The sequence below is a fragment of the Vulpes vulpes genome, chromosome 2 (genome assembly GCF_048418805.1).
Source record: "Vulpes vulpes isolate BD-2025 chromosome 2, VulVul3, whole genome shotgun sequence".
Lineage (NCBI taxonomy): Eukaryota > Metazoa > Chordata > Mammalia > Carnivora > Canidae > Vulpes > Vulpes vulpes.
In genome coordinates, this window is record NC_132781.1 from 54,449,623 (window position 1) to 54,464,636 (window position 15,014).

At 56.8% G+C, this 15,014-nt stretch overlaps 1 protein-coding gene across 7 annotated transcripts in view; it reads right to left on the reverse strand.

Moving 5' to 3' along the window:
* The window catches only part of PTPA (protein phosphatase 2 phosphatase activator), a 42,340-nt gene that overhangs the window by 1,252 nt on the left and 26,074 nt on the right, over positions 1–15,014 (reverse strand). Inside the window, exons 10-13 of one of the 7 annotated variants that reach the window (XR_011999823.1) lie at positions 5,918–6,129; positions 2,025–5,831; positions 1,427–1,594; positions 775–888 (exon numbers count right to left, since the gene is read on the reverse strand). Coding sequence is in view for 1 of the 7 variants with exons in the window: in XM_026009488.2 (XP_025865273.1) it covers positions 11,726–11,803 (78 nt within the window). In the remaining 6 variants the exon portion in view is untranslated. Of the gene's footprint in view, positions 1–774; positions 6,130–10,278; positions 11,804–15,014 lie in introns of those variants that run through there. The other 6 variants (XR_011999822.1, XR_011999820.1, XR_011999821.1 and 3 more) reach the window with 6 other exon arrangements.

Sequence of the window (15,014 nt, forward strand, 5' to 3'; positions counted from 1 at the left end):
ACCCGTTCAGGCCCCAAGTCCCAGAATGTCTGGACTCTGTTTCCCATAAATGCACTTCCAGTCCCTGCTCCCCACCCCCATCAACCCCTGGCAGCCCTCCTTCAGAAGAGGTTCCCACATGCCCTCTCCCTCTCCCTCTCCTCAGGAAGCTGCTCTGCTGCAGGGCCCCAGGCCTGGCGCCTGGATGATGGTGCTGAGCTCCCCTGCTTGCTGTTCTCCCTCCCCTCCCTCTTGCTCTCCTACTGTCCCTCTTCCAATTGAGAACCATGAAGTCAGATCCCGGCCTGCCTGCCCAACTCCCAACCTTCCCCGGGGGTGTAATCGCTAAAAGCCCGTTGGGGAGGGGGCAGAGCTCAGCTGTACCTCCCTGGCCGACATCTGACCCCTGTGGTGGGAACGGGCCACCTTGGCAATTCCAGCTGTCCCCGTGTCATCACCGCATACACTTGCACCCCGGAAGCCAGGCTGAGGAGGCCCAGCCACCACTGTTCCTGCCCCGAAGGGAGCGAATACAGAGTGCCTGCTCTAGCCTGCTGGGCGCCCCCACCCCAGCCCGGCAGAGTGCCCACTCTGTGCGAGTTGGGGTGCTCCTGCCTCCTGTGGCCAGGCTGTTCCCACCCTGGCTAGGCCCTGGGCCCAGGGGGCGGGGTTCTTCTCTTGGCCCTTTGCTGGCTAACTCTCTCCCCTTTGGGTCTGTGCTCTAGTGTCGCCCCAACACCGCCCTAAACAGTACCCCTCTACCACCCTGGCCCACATTTTTCTCGTCACCCTTACAGCGGGCTGATGTTCCAGCGTGCATTCATTCTCTCGCACTCAGCTGTCTCCTCGCTGGGGTGTAGATTCCACAGGGCAGGGAGTTCACAGGCCGCTGCATCTGGAGAACAGCACCTGGCACACAGTGGGTGCTTGATAAAGTTGTTGGCTGAAAGACCCAACCTCCTGTGGGCCAGGAAAGCATGGGAAGGTGGCTGTGAAAGAGCCCCCATCAGTGAGAGGAGGGAGGCCCCGGTGGGGGGAGGCTGTGAGGCAGAGAGGAAGCCAGCAAAGGGGGCCTGGTGGTTTGGGGGGGGGAGCTTCAGAACCAGGATGGACACTTGACCTGCTATGTCAGGGGGCATCTCTGGGTCATCCAAAGCAGGGCAGTTCCTGCTTAGTGTCTCTCCTTCCTGCTCTGCCCCTCCACTCTTGGGGTGGGGGTGGGAAACTCCTTTAAACCCAGCCTACCAAGGCTAAGTCCACACAGCCGGGCTCGATGGGTGCTGCCCCAGCTTGGTAGTGAACCACAGAACCATGAAAGCTCAGTGCCTGGGACACTGGGGAGTTGTCCACCTAGGCCACCTGCCAGGGTGGCTCTCCACAGGGCCCCAGAGCTCCTGTACTGGAGTTGGGGGATGGACGGCCTGGCAGCCGGGGCTCCATCCAGCACCTGTTGTCCAGCTTTTTCTAGGATGACTCCAGGCACGGGGAGTCTACTTCATGCATTCACTCAGGTGTTGGGCACCTGAGCACTGTGTAGCAGTCACTGTTCCAGGCACTGGAGAGTCAGTGGTGACCACGATAAACTTGCTCCCTGCCCTCCAACCGAGCTTACATTCTATTGAGAGAGAAGATGATGACCAAGTAAGCAAATCAATAGATAATAAATTCAGATCATCATGAGAGTCATATAGGCAACTAGAACAGAGGGCAGGATGGAGAAGAGCTGGCCTGGTGGACGCCCCCTCAGCAGCTTCTCAGAGAAAGCAGGGAGGGCCCCTTGGAGGTAGCAGCATCTGAGCTGAGCCCTGAACAACCAGACAGAACCACTGCTCACCGTGAGACCTAAGCTGTCCAAGCAGAGGAAACAGCAGGTACAAAGGCTCTAGAGCAGGAATGAGCTTGGCATCTTAGAGGGCCAGGAAGAGAGCAGTGTGACTGGAGGGGCAGGAAGTGGGGAAGAGTACAAGGGATCAGAGGAGTTGGATCATGTGGTGGACTGTTCTGCCAGCAGTGAGAAGCCACTTGAAGAATATGATGGGACTTACCTTCGAGCTGCTCAATGTGGAACCAGGGTTTGGAGGGCAGAGTGGAGCCAGGAGGCCTGAGAGGAGGCTGCCACGCTGGTCCTGTAAGAACTGACAGGGGCTGAGATCGAGGTGGCCACAGTGCAGGTGAGGGAGAAGTGGACAGATTAGGGTTATAATTTGAAGAAGGCTCCAATAGCACCTGCTTGCGGGTTGAATTTGGGGGATGAAAGAGAGGCTAGTGCAAGGATTTGGGGCCTGCTGGATGCTGTCCACTAGCTGAGCTGCCCAGATTGGAGGACTGCTGGGAGCACCTAGGCCAATAAGCAATTTCCACTGGAACAGAAGAGTCTTCCTCCTGCCCGGCTGGAAGTGCCCCATCATGCTGATGATGTAGGACCCACATCAGACAAACTCAGGTTCCATCCTGACTCACGGGAGCTGGAGTCCTTGTGCCATCCCCCTCTCCCCCTGGTTTCCTCCTCCCTGAGCAGGAAGGTGACGTGACTTTCTCAGCTCACCACGGGGACTCCATGAGGGCTCAAGGAAAGCATATCTTGTAGGCTGGCACATGGCTACCAGCCACAACGGTCATCACGGTCCTTGCAATCCTGCCTCCTCTTCCTTGTCTTTGTGTGACTGGCCCTGCCTCCCAGAAGGGAATGGGGCTCTAGAAGTAGGTGCCTCTCACACAGGATAAGGATGTGGGGCCGGTCCTGGAGAGATGGGCTCTGACACAGGAGGAGGAGGAGGGTTCTGGGGCCACCTGAGTGGAGACAGCACAAGCCAGCCAGAGCCACCTTGATGTTTCAGTTAAGGCTCCGGGGAGAGGCCACAGGAATGTGCACCTGAGCAGGAAATAGACCCAGCACCTCCCTGGCCAGCCAGTGACTTCATTCGCCAGGACCTCAGTTTCCTCCTCTGTGAAATGGGGACATAGTTGACCCATAGTAGGACAAAGGGAGATGTGCTTTTAAGCACTTCACACAGTGCCAGACACAAAGGCTGGACTCAGGAACCACCAGCTCCAAGGTCTCCTAGGGACACCCCAAAGTCAGGCTACAGGCAGCTTCTGGAGCCTAGAGCAGCAGTGGCAGATGAGGACATGGCAGGGTCAAGAAGGTGCAAGGAGGACTCACCAGGCCAGTGTGGTCCAGGCTGGAGCCTGGGCCTGGGGCTGGAGGCAGCAATGGGACGAGCTCCACCGGCTATACTTCGGAGATTTCCCAAGGGTTCTCGCTACTTGGAGTCCTTGTCCACCTGCAGGGAAGCCTCCCCTGCCCTGTCCTCTTCAGGCCCATTGTCCCCTAAAGGCTTTCCTGTATCATTCTAAAACCTCTATGAAGAACCGAAGGGCATCACTGAGCCCAGCAGTGAGGATGGCTGTGTTGGAGCCCAAGAGCCCGGGTGTGCATCCCTCTCCCCAGAGCTGTCCTTTCCTTGTGCTTCTGCCCCTGCACACCCACCCGTGTAGGCTGGTAAAGATTACATGAGATAATGCAAAAAGAGAGAGAGAGAGATAATGCAAAACCCTGCATAAGTGTTTCCCCTTCAAAGGATTGTGCGGTCACTCCTGTTAGACCATGTTTATTTGTCTCCAATTAATACCTAAGGAAACTGAGGCTCAGAGAGGTTAAGTAACTGGCTCAAGGCCACACAGTGAGAAGTAGAGCCCATGCACCCTTTGACCAGCCCACTCCCCACCCCTTGCAGAGGTTAGGGAGCAGGTTCTAGAAGAGTCTGCCTACAGAACAGACCAATCCCAAAGTCCCCATGTGGAGGTCTGAGGAGTCTGGTCCAACTGAGGCTGGGCTCTGGTTATCTGGGGATGGGGCACCTGCACTCTGCCTGCCTTTGCAGTGCCCCTTGGGAAAAGCCCTCACCTAGTCCTAAGCAAATAAGGAGGGAAGAGGGATCTGTCGACACCTACATGTAGAGGTCGGCAAAGGTCTGCCCGGAGAGGGGACTAAGTATTCCAGAGCAGTGGCAGTGGACAGAGTGAAAAGCACTGGGACCAGAACCAGCTGGTCTGCCCTGTGAGAGGGACACCATGGGGCGCCGACCTCATGCCAGGCGCTGTGGACACTATCTCCGGGCCATGGCTCAAGACTGCTTGCCATCCCCATGCACAGATGAGAGAAATGAGAGACCCGGAGAGGTGAAGACCCTTGTCCCAGGTCACACGGATCTGCCCGATTCCCGAGTCCTCTCTACCACTGTGCTCCCTAGAGACATCATCCTGCGTGGGACATCTCCAGCTGGGCACAGTGCCCTCAATGCCCCCTGCTCAGAGGAGAGTGGTGGATGAAGCTAGGACTCCGGGCTCTGTCCCTTTGCTGAGTAGGGAAGCCACCTTCCGCAGTATCACAAGCATTAGAAAACGGAACCATCCCTCCCTTGGTTTATCACCATCGTCACCCCCATTCCAGGCTGGCGGCAGGGGAGAAAGTGTACCTCAAGTCTGGGGTTGACTTCTCGACTCAGCCCACATTCGCTGGGATCCTGAAAGCAGGGGCTGGCTCCAGCGGTCACCACCAGCCCGGGGAGAGGCTGCAGATGCCCAGATGCCCACCAGGGAGCCCTCCCTTGCTGAGTCCAGCCCGCTGAAGTTCTCATCATCAGTCCTCCGAAAGCTCTCCTCCTCCAGGAAGCCTGCCCATCTGAGTAGTCTCCCTCCTCTCCCTCCTGCCTCCCTGCCAGAGGTACACCAGACTTGGCGCTCTTTAGGAAAAACTTTTGTATCCGTATTTTTTTATTATTATTATTATTACAAAATAACATGCAGGCATTGTGGAAAGATTTAAAAATCCACTATGAAAACCAACAGGCAAAGTTAAAACTTGAGGTTTCTCTTTTGTGGCTCACTAGTGTTTAACATTTTCATAAATCTTTTTTGGGGAGCAGGAAAAGCAATGAAGATTTCCCAAAAACCCTCACATCCCCACACCCAGAGCTACGCAGCCCTTTGTCCATGTAGATGGAGAAAGACAGATGGGGCAAAACTGTAGATTTTGTTGTTTTATAAAAAAGAGTTCTACTTTACCTCTAGTCATTGGAGCCGTTTTACCTGCTCAGCAACAAAGTCCTAAGCATCTTTGCAGAAGAATAAATAAATAAATAAACAAACAAACAAATAAATAAATAAATAAAGCGCATCCTCTGATGGCTCATTGTACGACTGTTCCATCCTGCTTCTAATAATCCCCAACTGTTGGACACACAGGGCATTTCGAATGTTTCATTAGGATGAGTCATGCTAGAATAGGCTCCAGGAGGAAGGGCCCACCTATCTCACTCACTGTAGCATCCGAGCACCCAGCACAAGGCTTGGGGCAGAGAAGGTTCCAGGGATGTCTGCCAAGTGAGCGAGCCAACGCCAGCCCCAGTGAGCACCTGACAGCTTGGCCCTGACCTGGGCCTCTTGGGCCCCATCTGGCCCCTTGAGGACTCCAGGTCCTGAGCGGCAAGTTGCCTTCAGGTTCCTCAGAGCTTTCCTTTCTCCCTCTCTCCCCAGCCGCTCTACCCACACTTCCCTCACCTCTTCCCAGCCCCCACACTTCTGCCTCAGCCCCCACACCCTCAAAACTGCCCTGCGGTCCCCACATACCCCAACTTCAGTGCTGGCCCTCCAGCCTCCCCGCTGGGCTCTCCTGGGAGACATGGCCCGCTTCTGCATCTCCACCATTCCTCCACAGGGAAGGCCCCAGCTCATCACTGCCATTCACAGAGATGCCCCAAGCCCCGTAGCGTGCAGCACCCTCCTGGGGGTGGCAGGAGACAGGACAGGCATGTAAGGAACAGCAATGGTGGGTGCTGAGTGTAGGAGTCCTAAGTAAAGAAAAGCTGTGTCTGCAAACAGTTCCTTACCACACCCCACCTTGCAGTTAAGTGGCTGTGCCTCCAGCATCCCTTACTACACATCCTGGGGCCGCCACTGCCATATATGCAGCCCCCACAGCCAGGATATGCTGAGTGGTCAGAGAGGGGGACCGGCGCGTGGACACGGGAGGTCTAGGGGCCAGGTGAGGACTCTCAGAGGAAGTGGTGAGGCCTCGGTGGCACGCTGAAAAGATGACCAGGGGTTTCCAGTCAGGAACAGGCTTCTGGGTTCCATGGTCCAGGGAGTCTGAGGAATGGAACAGAGGCCAGTGCAGCTGGGACCCAGACAGCAGGGAAGGAAGGGAGCTGGAGCACTAGCAGAGCCCAGGGACAAGGATTCCTGGAGGTCCCTATAGCCTGGGCTCTCCCCACCCCCACCACCAGGCTTGGGGTCTCAACAGCCCTGGCCGCCTCGCCATCAGCCAGGTCCAAACATCTACCCAACAGAGCTCATCCAACTCAGCAGCCACAGCTGAGCATGGCCAGCCCCACCCCAGGCACAGAGGGGCAGTCCCCAGGGCCGCTGAGAACTCATCCCCTTCCCTTGGCACCAAATCCTACCTCAATCTCCCCCTTCCCAGCCCAGGGCCCGCTCTCTGCCCTGCACTGAACCTTCAAAATGTCTTACCTGGGCCAAGGCCCCAGCCCCGTCACTGGCACCCAGCTTTTGACCCTGCTCCCAGACAGCTGACGGGGGTCCTAAAACTCAGTGGGTGTTTTTGTCTCTGTCTCTGTCTGTCTGTCTGTCTCTCTCTCTCTCACACACACACACACACACACACACACACACACACAGGCACCAATTAAACATCTTTCCTGGCCACTGATACTACATTTATTTACTGGTGCCTGCTGTGTGCCAGTCTGGCGGGCACTGGGGTACAGCACCCAGTGGGCCCCTGTCTTCCTGCAGCCCACTGACAGGGAAGACAGACACGAAATGCATACATTTTGCATATAATTCAATGTAATTGTGTCATGTCAATGGGATGTGTAGATATGGGAGTCTCTTCCAGAGGTCACTCAGAGCCCTCTACAGACTAGCCCCCCATCTACTTTTCCAGCCCTGCCTCCTGTGACACACACCTCCACACCTCTGCTCAAAACTGGCCCCCACTAGAATGCCCTTTGTCTCTGCCCATCATTCAAGGCCCCACTCAAATGCCACCTGCTCCCTAGAGCCTTCCCCAAGCTTCCCCCCAGAGCCCATCATCCCGCTTGCCCCACAGCTGGTCCAAGATCCCCATTTCCCCCTCTAGGTTGGAAAGTTTTGGGTTTTTTTTGTTTTTGTTTTTTTAGGATTTTTTAAAGTCATCTCTACACGCAATGTGGAGCTCAAACTCACAACGCGGAGATCAAGAGTTGCGTGCTCCACTGACCAAGCCAGCCAGGCGCTGCAGGTTAGAAGTCTCTTAAAGGAAGGATTCTCACCTTTTTCATCTCCAAATGCCTGCAAATGCCATGTGTGTAACGTATGCTTACTGCTTGTTAGACTCAAAAAGAATGTGTCATTCGACTTGGGTGCAAGTCTTGGGCACACCAAGCCCTCCCCTTTGCTCTCCTCCCAAGCCCAGCTCCTGTCAGGGGTTCTGCTAGGAAGGGCCTCTTTGCTCCCACCCCCCACCTGCCCCAGGGAGCAGGGCCCAGCCTTGTCCCCCCTTGAGCAGGGAACACAGGTGTGGAGCTCAACTTGTCCTCTGGGCCTCTCTAGTCCAGGACGGTGGGAAGCCTGGGAAGCCGATGCTCCCTCCTGCAGCTCTGGGAGCCAGCCCCACTCGGGTTACTTTAGACCCCCAGGGAGTGACAGCAATGTGGCCACCCTCTGCTGAGCGTGGCATGGGCGGGAGGTGTGAGCGCCTGCCAGTCCCATACCCAGGTCCTGGGCGGGCTTCCCACCCTGCACTGAAGTCCTTGCTTGGTGTCTGACTGTTCCCTGTACTTCACAGGTGATCGGTGGCCCTGCTCACACTTCCTGGCAGAAGTGAATCCAGAACAATGCACAAGGTCCACGTTGATGCAAGGGTCTGTCTTCCCTCCACTGAGCAGGGACAAGCAGCCTGGCCCATTTTCCAGGCCTCGCTGCCATCAGCCTCCCTCCTCAGCACACAATGGGCCTGATCACCACCCCTTTCAAACCTTCCTTGACCTTGAGCCCCCCACCCATCCTCCCCATCTCTGCTCCCTCTACAGCAGAGCTCTGTAAGAGAGAGGTGAGGTGCTGTGGTAGAGGATGGCTCGGCAACCAGACTGTCCCAGCTCCGTGTGCCTTCTTCCAGACTGTTGGCCTTGGACCAGGGACCTCACCTCTGTGCTCCCATGAGCTCCTCATGGGACCTTGTGAGGATGCAGGAAGCATAAGCATGTGTACCTCCATGTCTGACTCCCATTCCCTCCCCAGCCCTCTGCCACCCTGCCACCCATTCCACCGAAGCAGTCCTGAGCAAGGCACAAAGACCCAGGGCCCATTCTATCCTCTTAGCCACGTGTCCAGGGCTCTGACCTTAGGGTCTCCCTCCACCCACCTCTCCTGCCAGTCTGCCCAGAACCAGCCAGCCCTCCTCTCACCTTCATCCCCATTGCTGCCTTGGTGACCCCAGGGACCTGCTGCTCACTGACCACTCCCTAATCTAGCAGCCCAGCCCCATCCCTGGCTCTAGCTCAGCAGACCCAGATGCCTACTCCACACCCCTTCTTAGAAGCAAACAGGTACCCTTTTCTTTCTTAAAAAAGAAAAAAAAATTTGCTGTTGGGGGTACCCTTGTTGGTACCCCCCAACAACAAATCCCCGTTCCCACATCTGCCCCAGCTCAGTAAATGGCATCAATTCAGCTGCACAAGCCAAGAATTGGGGCTACTCTGGGCTTCTCTTTGCTCTCTCACACCTTCCTGTTAGTGAAAGCTCTCAACACAGCCAAATGGGACCACCTCTCACCTCGTCCTCACTGAACCCTAGTCCAGGCCACAATCCCACAATCACACCACCCACATGGTGCCCACCTCCCCTCTGGCCCCACATACTCCAGGCCCTCGTCACCGCCAAACCCTCCAGCAGCTTCCCAAAGGACATTCAGAGACTAAATCCCAAAGCTGGCGGTAATGACCTGTTGAGGCCTCTGCCCTCCCGACCCCCCTGCAGCGCTGGGCTACCCCCCTGCCCCCAGCTCTCTCCAAGACTCATGGTCCTCTAAGTTGTCCTTCCCAACCCTGTCGCTCAAGCAAACCCTGCCTGCCGCCCTAATTAACTGCTGGTATTTCCTTCCTAATACTCACCAACACCTAACATTCCAGTATTTTGGGGTTGGCTGCTGTCATTTGCATGAGAATGAAGAATACGCAGCCACTAACCATTGTGAAATGACTGGGTCCTCATAACCCATGGCCAAAGTCAAGTTATGCTCACTTTCCCAATTAGGAAGCCAGGCTCAGAGATGAAGTCAACCCTGAGGGGTCTCCTAGCCTGTAAGCAGCGCAGCGGACCTTAGGGCGGCTCAGGGGGCCTGACTTGAGGCAGGGCTCCTGGCCACTAGGCTCTCCTGGGTGAGGCCTCTGAGGCCAGGAGAAGGGCCAAGAGCTCATCCTCTGAGGATACTTGTCTACAGACACAAGCCCAGGAACAGGCAGTGTCCAAGAAGCCACAGGTACTGCAGCCCCCTGACTGCCAACTCTAGCACGACAGGAACAGAAGGAGTGGGGGAAACACAATATAGATGAGCCCCATGGGGCACCTGGGTGGCTCTCAGATTGTTAAGTCTGCCTTGGGCTCAAGTCATGATCTCAGGATTCTGGGATGGAGCCTCACATCAGGCTGTCTGCTCAGTGGTAAGCCCCTGCCCCTACCCCTCGGCCCCTGCCCTTCCCCCTTGTGCTTGAACTCTGTGTCAAATAAAATCTTAAAAAAAAAAAAAAAAAAAAAAAAGGCATGCCCCTAAAAGCTGTAGTGCATGGCTTGCAGCTAAGTCCAGTCCAAAGACTCCCCTGTCAAGCCTGGAGTCCAGAGGGGCTGCCTTCATCTAGAAGACACGTGGTGACCACGGGTATTTGCTCTGTGCCAGGCTCCAAGCCAAGGACTTCACATCCTTCACTCAGTCCTGTCAGTCACTCTGTGATGGTCCTCGTTTTGCAGATGAGGAAGCCAGGGCTGAGAGAGATTCTCTAACTTACCCAAGACTCTTATAGTTGGGGGTGGGGACAGTCAGGATGCACCAAAGCCTGCTCAGGCAACTAGGCAACCGCTATGTAGTCACTGGCTGCCCAGAAAAGGCTCAGCCCAGACAGCAGCTGAGCCAGCCCCAGCCCCAGACTCCATGGCCTGAGGGAAGGGGATCTGATGGGAGAGACAAACAGGCATGTGGAGGAGGAATAAACACATGGCATGAAAAGACATACCTCACACAAGTGACAGGTGCAAAACAGAGGCTTTAATCCAAACAGCAATGAAGGTGCATGGGGCTGGGGGACTCTGGGGGGGGGGGGGCAGGGCAAGAGAAGCCAACAAGGTGGTGGTCTGGACCCTGCAAGGGAGGCCAGCACTGGGCCTCTCCTAGGAAAACGATTTCTGTGATTCTAGTGGTTCCTCTCCTGGCTTCTGCCCAGGCCATCAGCCCAGGTATGAGGGTCAAGCCCCTGAATTGTGCTTCTCGGGAGCTCCCCTTCCCAAAGGGGATGTGGACCCAGATAGAGGGTGGGGGTAGTGGAGGAGGGCAGGCCTGGGTTTGGGCCAGGGAAAGCTGGCAAGAGCTTGGCCCAAAGGCAGCCCTAGAAGGAAACTCAGGAGCTGGCACACCTGCAACCCCACCCCCAGCTCAGCCCCTGCCCATTTTCGGGGCGGGAGGTGGGGGGTATCACTGCCTAATCTTAGAGAGCCAGTGGGTGAGTTCAGGGAGAAGGGAAGACAAGGAGGGGCTTGCTGAGTGCTCCAGCGGCCCCTGAACCACTGCCCTGAAGAGCAGGGCAATAGGGGTAAAGGGCCCTGGAGAAGCAAGCACCAGGGTGGGGCTGGAGGGGAACAGAACCATAAGATTTTAGAGGAATCTAGGTTCCCTACAACCACAGCAGGGCCCCAAGTCTCTGCCACCCCCTGCCAGCCTGAGAAACTTTGGAAAGGCAGGCCTCACCCAATCAGCTAGGGGGTAAGCCCTGTACTGAGTGCCTATCCAAAGGGCAGCTTCCAGAGGCTACCCTTGTAGAGGAGGACAGGAGAGGCTACGGCCAGGAAACCCAGCAAAGCCAAAGGCCAAAGAACAGAAAAGCCAGGATGAGGCACTGGACACAGGGGCCAGCAGGTCTGGGGGGGCAGCCATGTAAAGAAGCTGGGAGGGTCACAGGCCAGAATAGCCAATGCTTCTCGGTCCCCGATCCCACCCCAGGCTGGCCACCAGCCTCAATCCCAGACTTCAGAACCCCCAGATACCCACCCACACGTGGCTTAGGAAACTGACCCACCCCACGGAAGCAACTGCTCCAACCCCTAAAAAGGCAACAGGACCCAGGAAAGGAAAGCAATGGAAACCGCAAAACCCTCCCCCTCCCAGGGGTGCAGACCAGCTCAGGTCTCAGGTGGGACTAGACAGGAGAGAGGAGAGGAAGGTCAAGTGCAGGACTGGGGCCCGAGCACATCCACCAGCCAGGGGAAACGGGCCCCACTTTGGTCACTTCTCCCTTCACTTTGGGTCCTTCAGCCTTATGCCCTGAGCCTCCCTCAACCCCAAGCTCACCACCGACCCCAGCAGACAGCCTCTCAGCAAACAGAAAGAACAGAGGGAGGGGGCAGGGAATAACTGGAGCTGGGGCAAGGGAGGGCAGGCACAGGCATTGTGGCCTGGGTGGCCCTGGCTTCTCAGTCCCTAGCATGAGGTGACTGGATGGATGGGCAGCAGGCTCCCAAACTTGAAGTGCTGGATCACAGGAAACTTCTCCAGGCACTGTGAAGGGGAAGGGGAAGGGGAGAAGAGAGGTGAGGATGGCTCACCTGCACCCCTGTTAGGGCCCATTTGGCCTGTCGGGCCTCCAAGAGACCCGGGCACAACTCTGAAGCCTCAGCCCAGCATGGTTCCCGGAAAGTGTCCAGCTCAGAGGAGCTTCCAGGTTCAGGGAAAGGCAGGCTTCCTACCTGTTTCCCACCACCCCCTCCCATCCAAAGACCCCAACTCCATGACAATCAGACCCCACCAAATAATGAGAGAGGAGAAAGGAAGGGAAAAAGAAAAGGCAGCCCAACCTCACACGGGGTGGGGGGAGCGGGAGCGGGCAGAGAGTTGGGGATGTGAGATGAAAAGAACCCTCCAAAAAAAAAAAAAAAAGAAAGAAAAGAAAAGAACCCTCCAGATCAGAGGGGAGGCCCTAGCCCAGGCCCTGGTCTTAGAGAAGAGGTGTGGGGACACTGGGACCCACACTTGAGAAGAGTTCAAGACTCATTTTTCTGCAATTTTCAGTTCTCTGGACTGAAGAAGGTACCCTGGCACTTCGCAGTGAGACAGTAAGAACCAGTTAACGCGCCCCCACCCCCAGGGCACTTCCCAGCAGCCCTGTGTGTGGGGCAGAGGACAAGAACTCTGACTAGGAGATGGCCCTACTCCCTGAATCCAGCCCAGCCCAGCCTCAGCCCAGCCTCAGCCCAGGGTGCCTGGGGGAGATGGGGAGATTGGCAGGGCCTACACAGAAGCTGGCCCAGTGCACGGGCAGCCAGGTCCCAGGCCACACACCTCTGGCCCAGGCACTGCTTAGCGTCACACAGGACCAGGAAAGGGAGAGGGGTCCCAGCTCCCAGCTCCCCCCATACCAGTCCCGCTGCACCTAACACCGGCCACTGGCTAGCTCTCTCAGGCAGCAGCTCCGGGCAAGTGAGGATCTGCCTTCTCTCATACCTTTGACCACAGAAAACCACCACGATGGCTGCGGGGGGGAACATGATTTGCAGCTTCAGATAAGGCAAGGCCTGCTCTGTGACTGTGGTCTCAACCTCTGCTTAACTTAGGGGGACAATGGTGTGCCACGGCTGGCCCAGGGCCCCTCATCTCAACAACCAGGCACAGAGCCGAGGAGGTCTTGACCCACCCTGACCCACCGTGTGTATGTCAGGTGGGGGGGATGGGCAGGCCTAAAGGCAGCCCAGGAGGTGAGCAGGAAGAGAGAAATCTCTCTCTTCCATCCTGCAATGGAAGAAGGATGGGGACCACAGCTCAGTGTGGGAGCAGAGCTCCAGGCCACAGACAGGTCCTGGGCCTAGGGCAGAGAAAGTGGGGAGCAAGCGGGAGGGGGTGGTCCCTCAGGGGGAGGAGAAACAGCAGCAGCTCCAGGCCAGAGGCAAAGGCAGCTGCCATTGTGCTTATGTCATCAAGGAAGTGGTGGGAGTTTGTAAAAGGGGGCCCCCAGGGCCCTGGAATTCCAGAAAGGGTCAGAGGTCTGCCTGCTCCTAGCTTTCATTCAAGGGAAGCTCAGCAGGAGGGGGCAGGGACCCAGAACAAGTTTCCCCAGGGCCACAGGACAGGAGAGGGGCTAGGCTGAAGGCGAGGGGCTACTGGGGCAAAGGAAGTACAAGGCTTCAGGAGAGCAGCAGAAGGGAGCCTGGGTCAGGCCTCCTCTCAGCCTGCTGTGCCCGGAGCCCACCAGTGTCCTGGGCAGAGTGGCCTGTGCCACACAGATCTGGAGACCCTTCCAGTGCCCGGTGCCTCAAGGGGGAGAAGGGGTTCCCCAGGCCCTGACGAGGCCCTTCTGAAGGGAGCATCAGCAGTGACAGCCCTCGGGCCACCCACAAGGGCACAGAATGCATCTGGTTCCTCAGCTCAGAAAAGCAGGGTCAGAGTGTGGAGACGCACACAGGTGGTCCCAAATCCTGAGGCCACCTAATGCCAGGCCTGCTGAGGCCTCTATGGCCGCTCAGGGGACCAACTCTGACTGGTGGCCCTGGCCTTCAAGACTGGTGGGCCTCACAGGTCCCCCCCATGGACCGAGAACTGACCTGAAAACAAAACAAAACAAAACAAAACAAGTCCTTTTCCTCGGACCTCTGGGAAGGGAGTGTGTGATCCCACAGGCTCTCAGGGACCAGAAGACTCCTACAGAGAGTCTGGCAAGGCTGCCAGCTCGTACTGTGCCCACATGCATGCAGGGCTGAGTCCTCCCGCTTTCAAGAAGGATGCTTTGTGATCCTCTGGTGTTCCCTGTCTGGCCTAAGCTGCAGTGGCTGTCCTCCCGTACCCACACCCGCAGAAATCCGCCATCGGTTACAACTGTTCTGTTCCTGCCGCTGCTCCATTTGGAATCTCAGCTTGCTCCTCCCTCATCCCATGTCAGCTTGGAGCTCCTCCTCTGGAAAGGGCAGGGAGAGGAAGGGGACAGGGGCTCCTGCCCTGCTCTGAGGGCGCCCAGATCAAGGTAAGATTAGAGTCATTCAAATAAGAGCCACGCAGGAAGGACAGCACTTCAGATCCTAAGCAGGAAAGGCACAAGAGTCCTGCTTGCGGTGTCAGGAGTGGAGGTGGGAGGCTGGAGGGGCTACACGCTCCTCACACGCTGCACAGGAGTTCCTTATCAGCACCCATTGTGGGACTGGTGGGGGAAGGGGGGGTGGGTGTCAGGAATGACAGGACATCCAGAGGGCAGTGACCCAGGTGCTCTCCAGGCAGGGGACAGCCAGACTGGAGGGCCCAACAGGCTGTAGCCCGGAAGAAGCCTGTGCAGCCCCAGCAAACGCTCTTCTCAGATTAGAGAGGTATGTGGGTTGGAACCTAAACACAGGATGTGAAGTCCAGAGGAAGGGGACCAGAGGGGGAGGGGGCGGAAGGGAGAGAGAGAGCCAGGCCTGGTCAGTTCCAGCACCATTAACCCCTTCAGAACCATGCAGAGGGAACAGGACAAACTGGAAGCATCTACACTCCCAAACACACCCAAGCCTCTAATACCCTCTCCTCCCTGCTCCCCCTGCCCCCATTGATGGGATCTGAGTAAGCTCCAAGTATGATGAAGTAGACCCAGAGATCCAACCTCCCTCCCTCCCTCCATGGGAGAGGGGATGGCTAAGGGCCAAGAAATGGGCACCCACAGGACAACATATAAGACCATCAGCCTGAGGGCAGAAAGAGGGGACTTTGGGGACTCATTACTCTAGGTGAGGGACTTCACATCCAGGCCCTT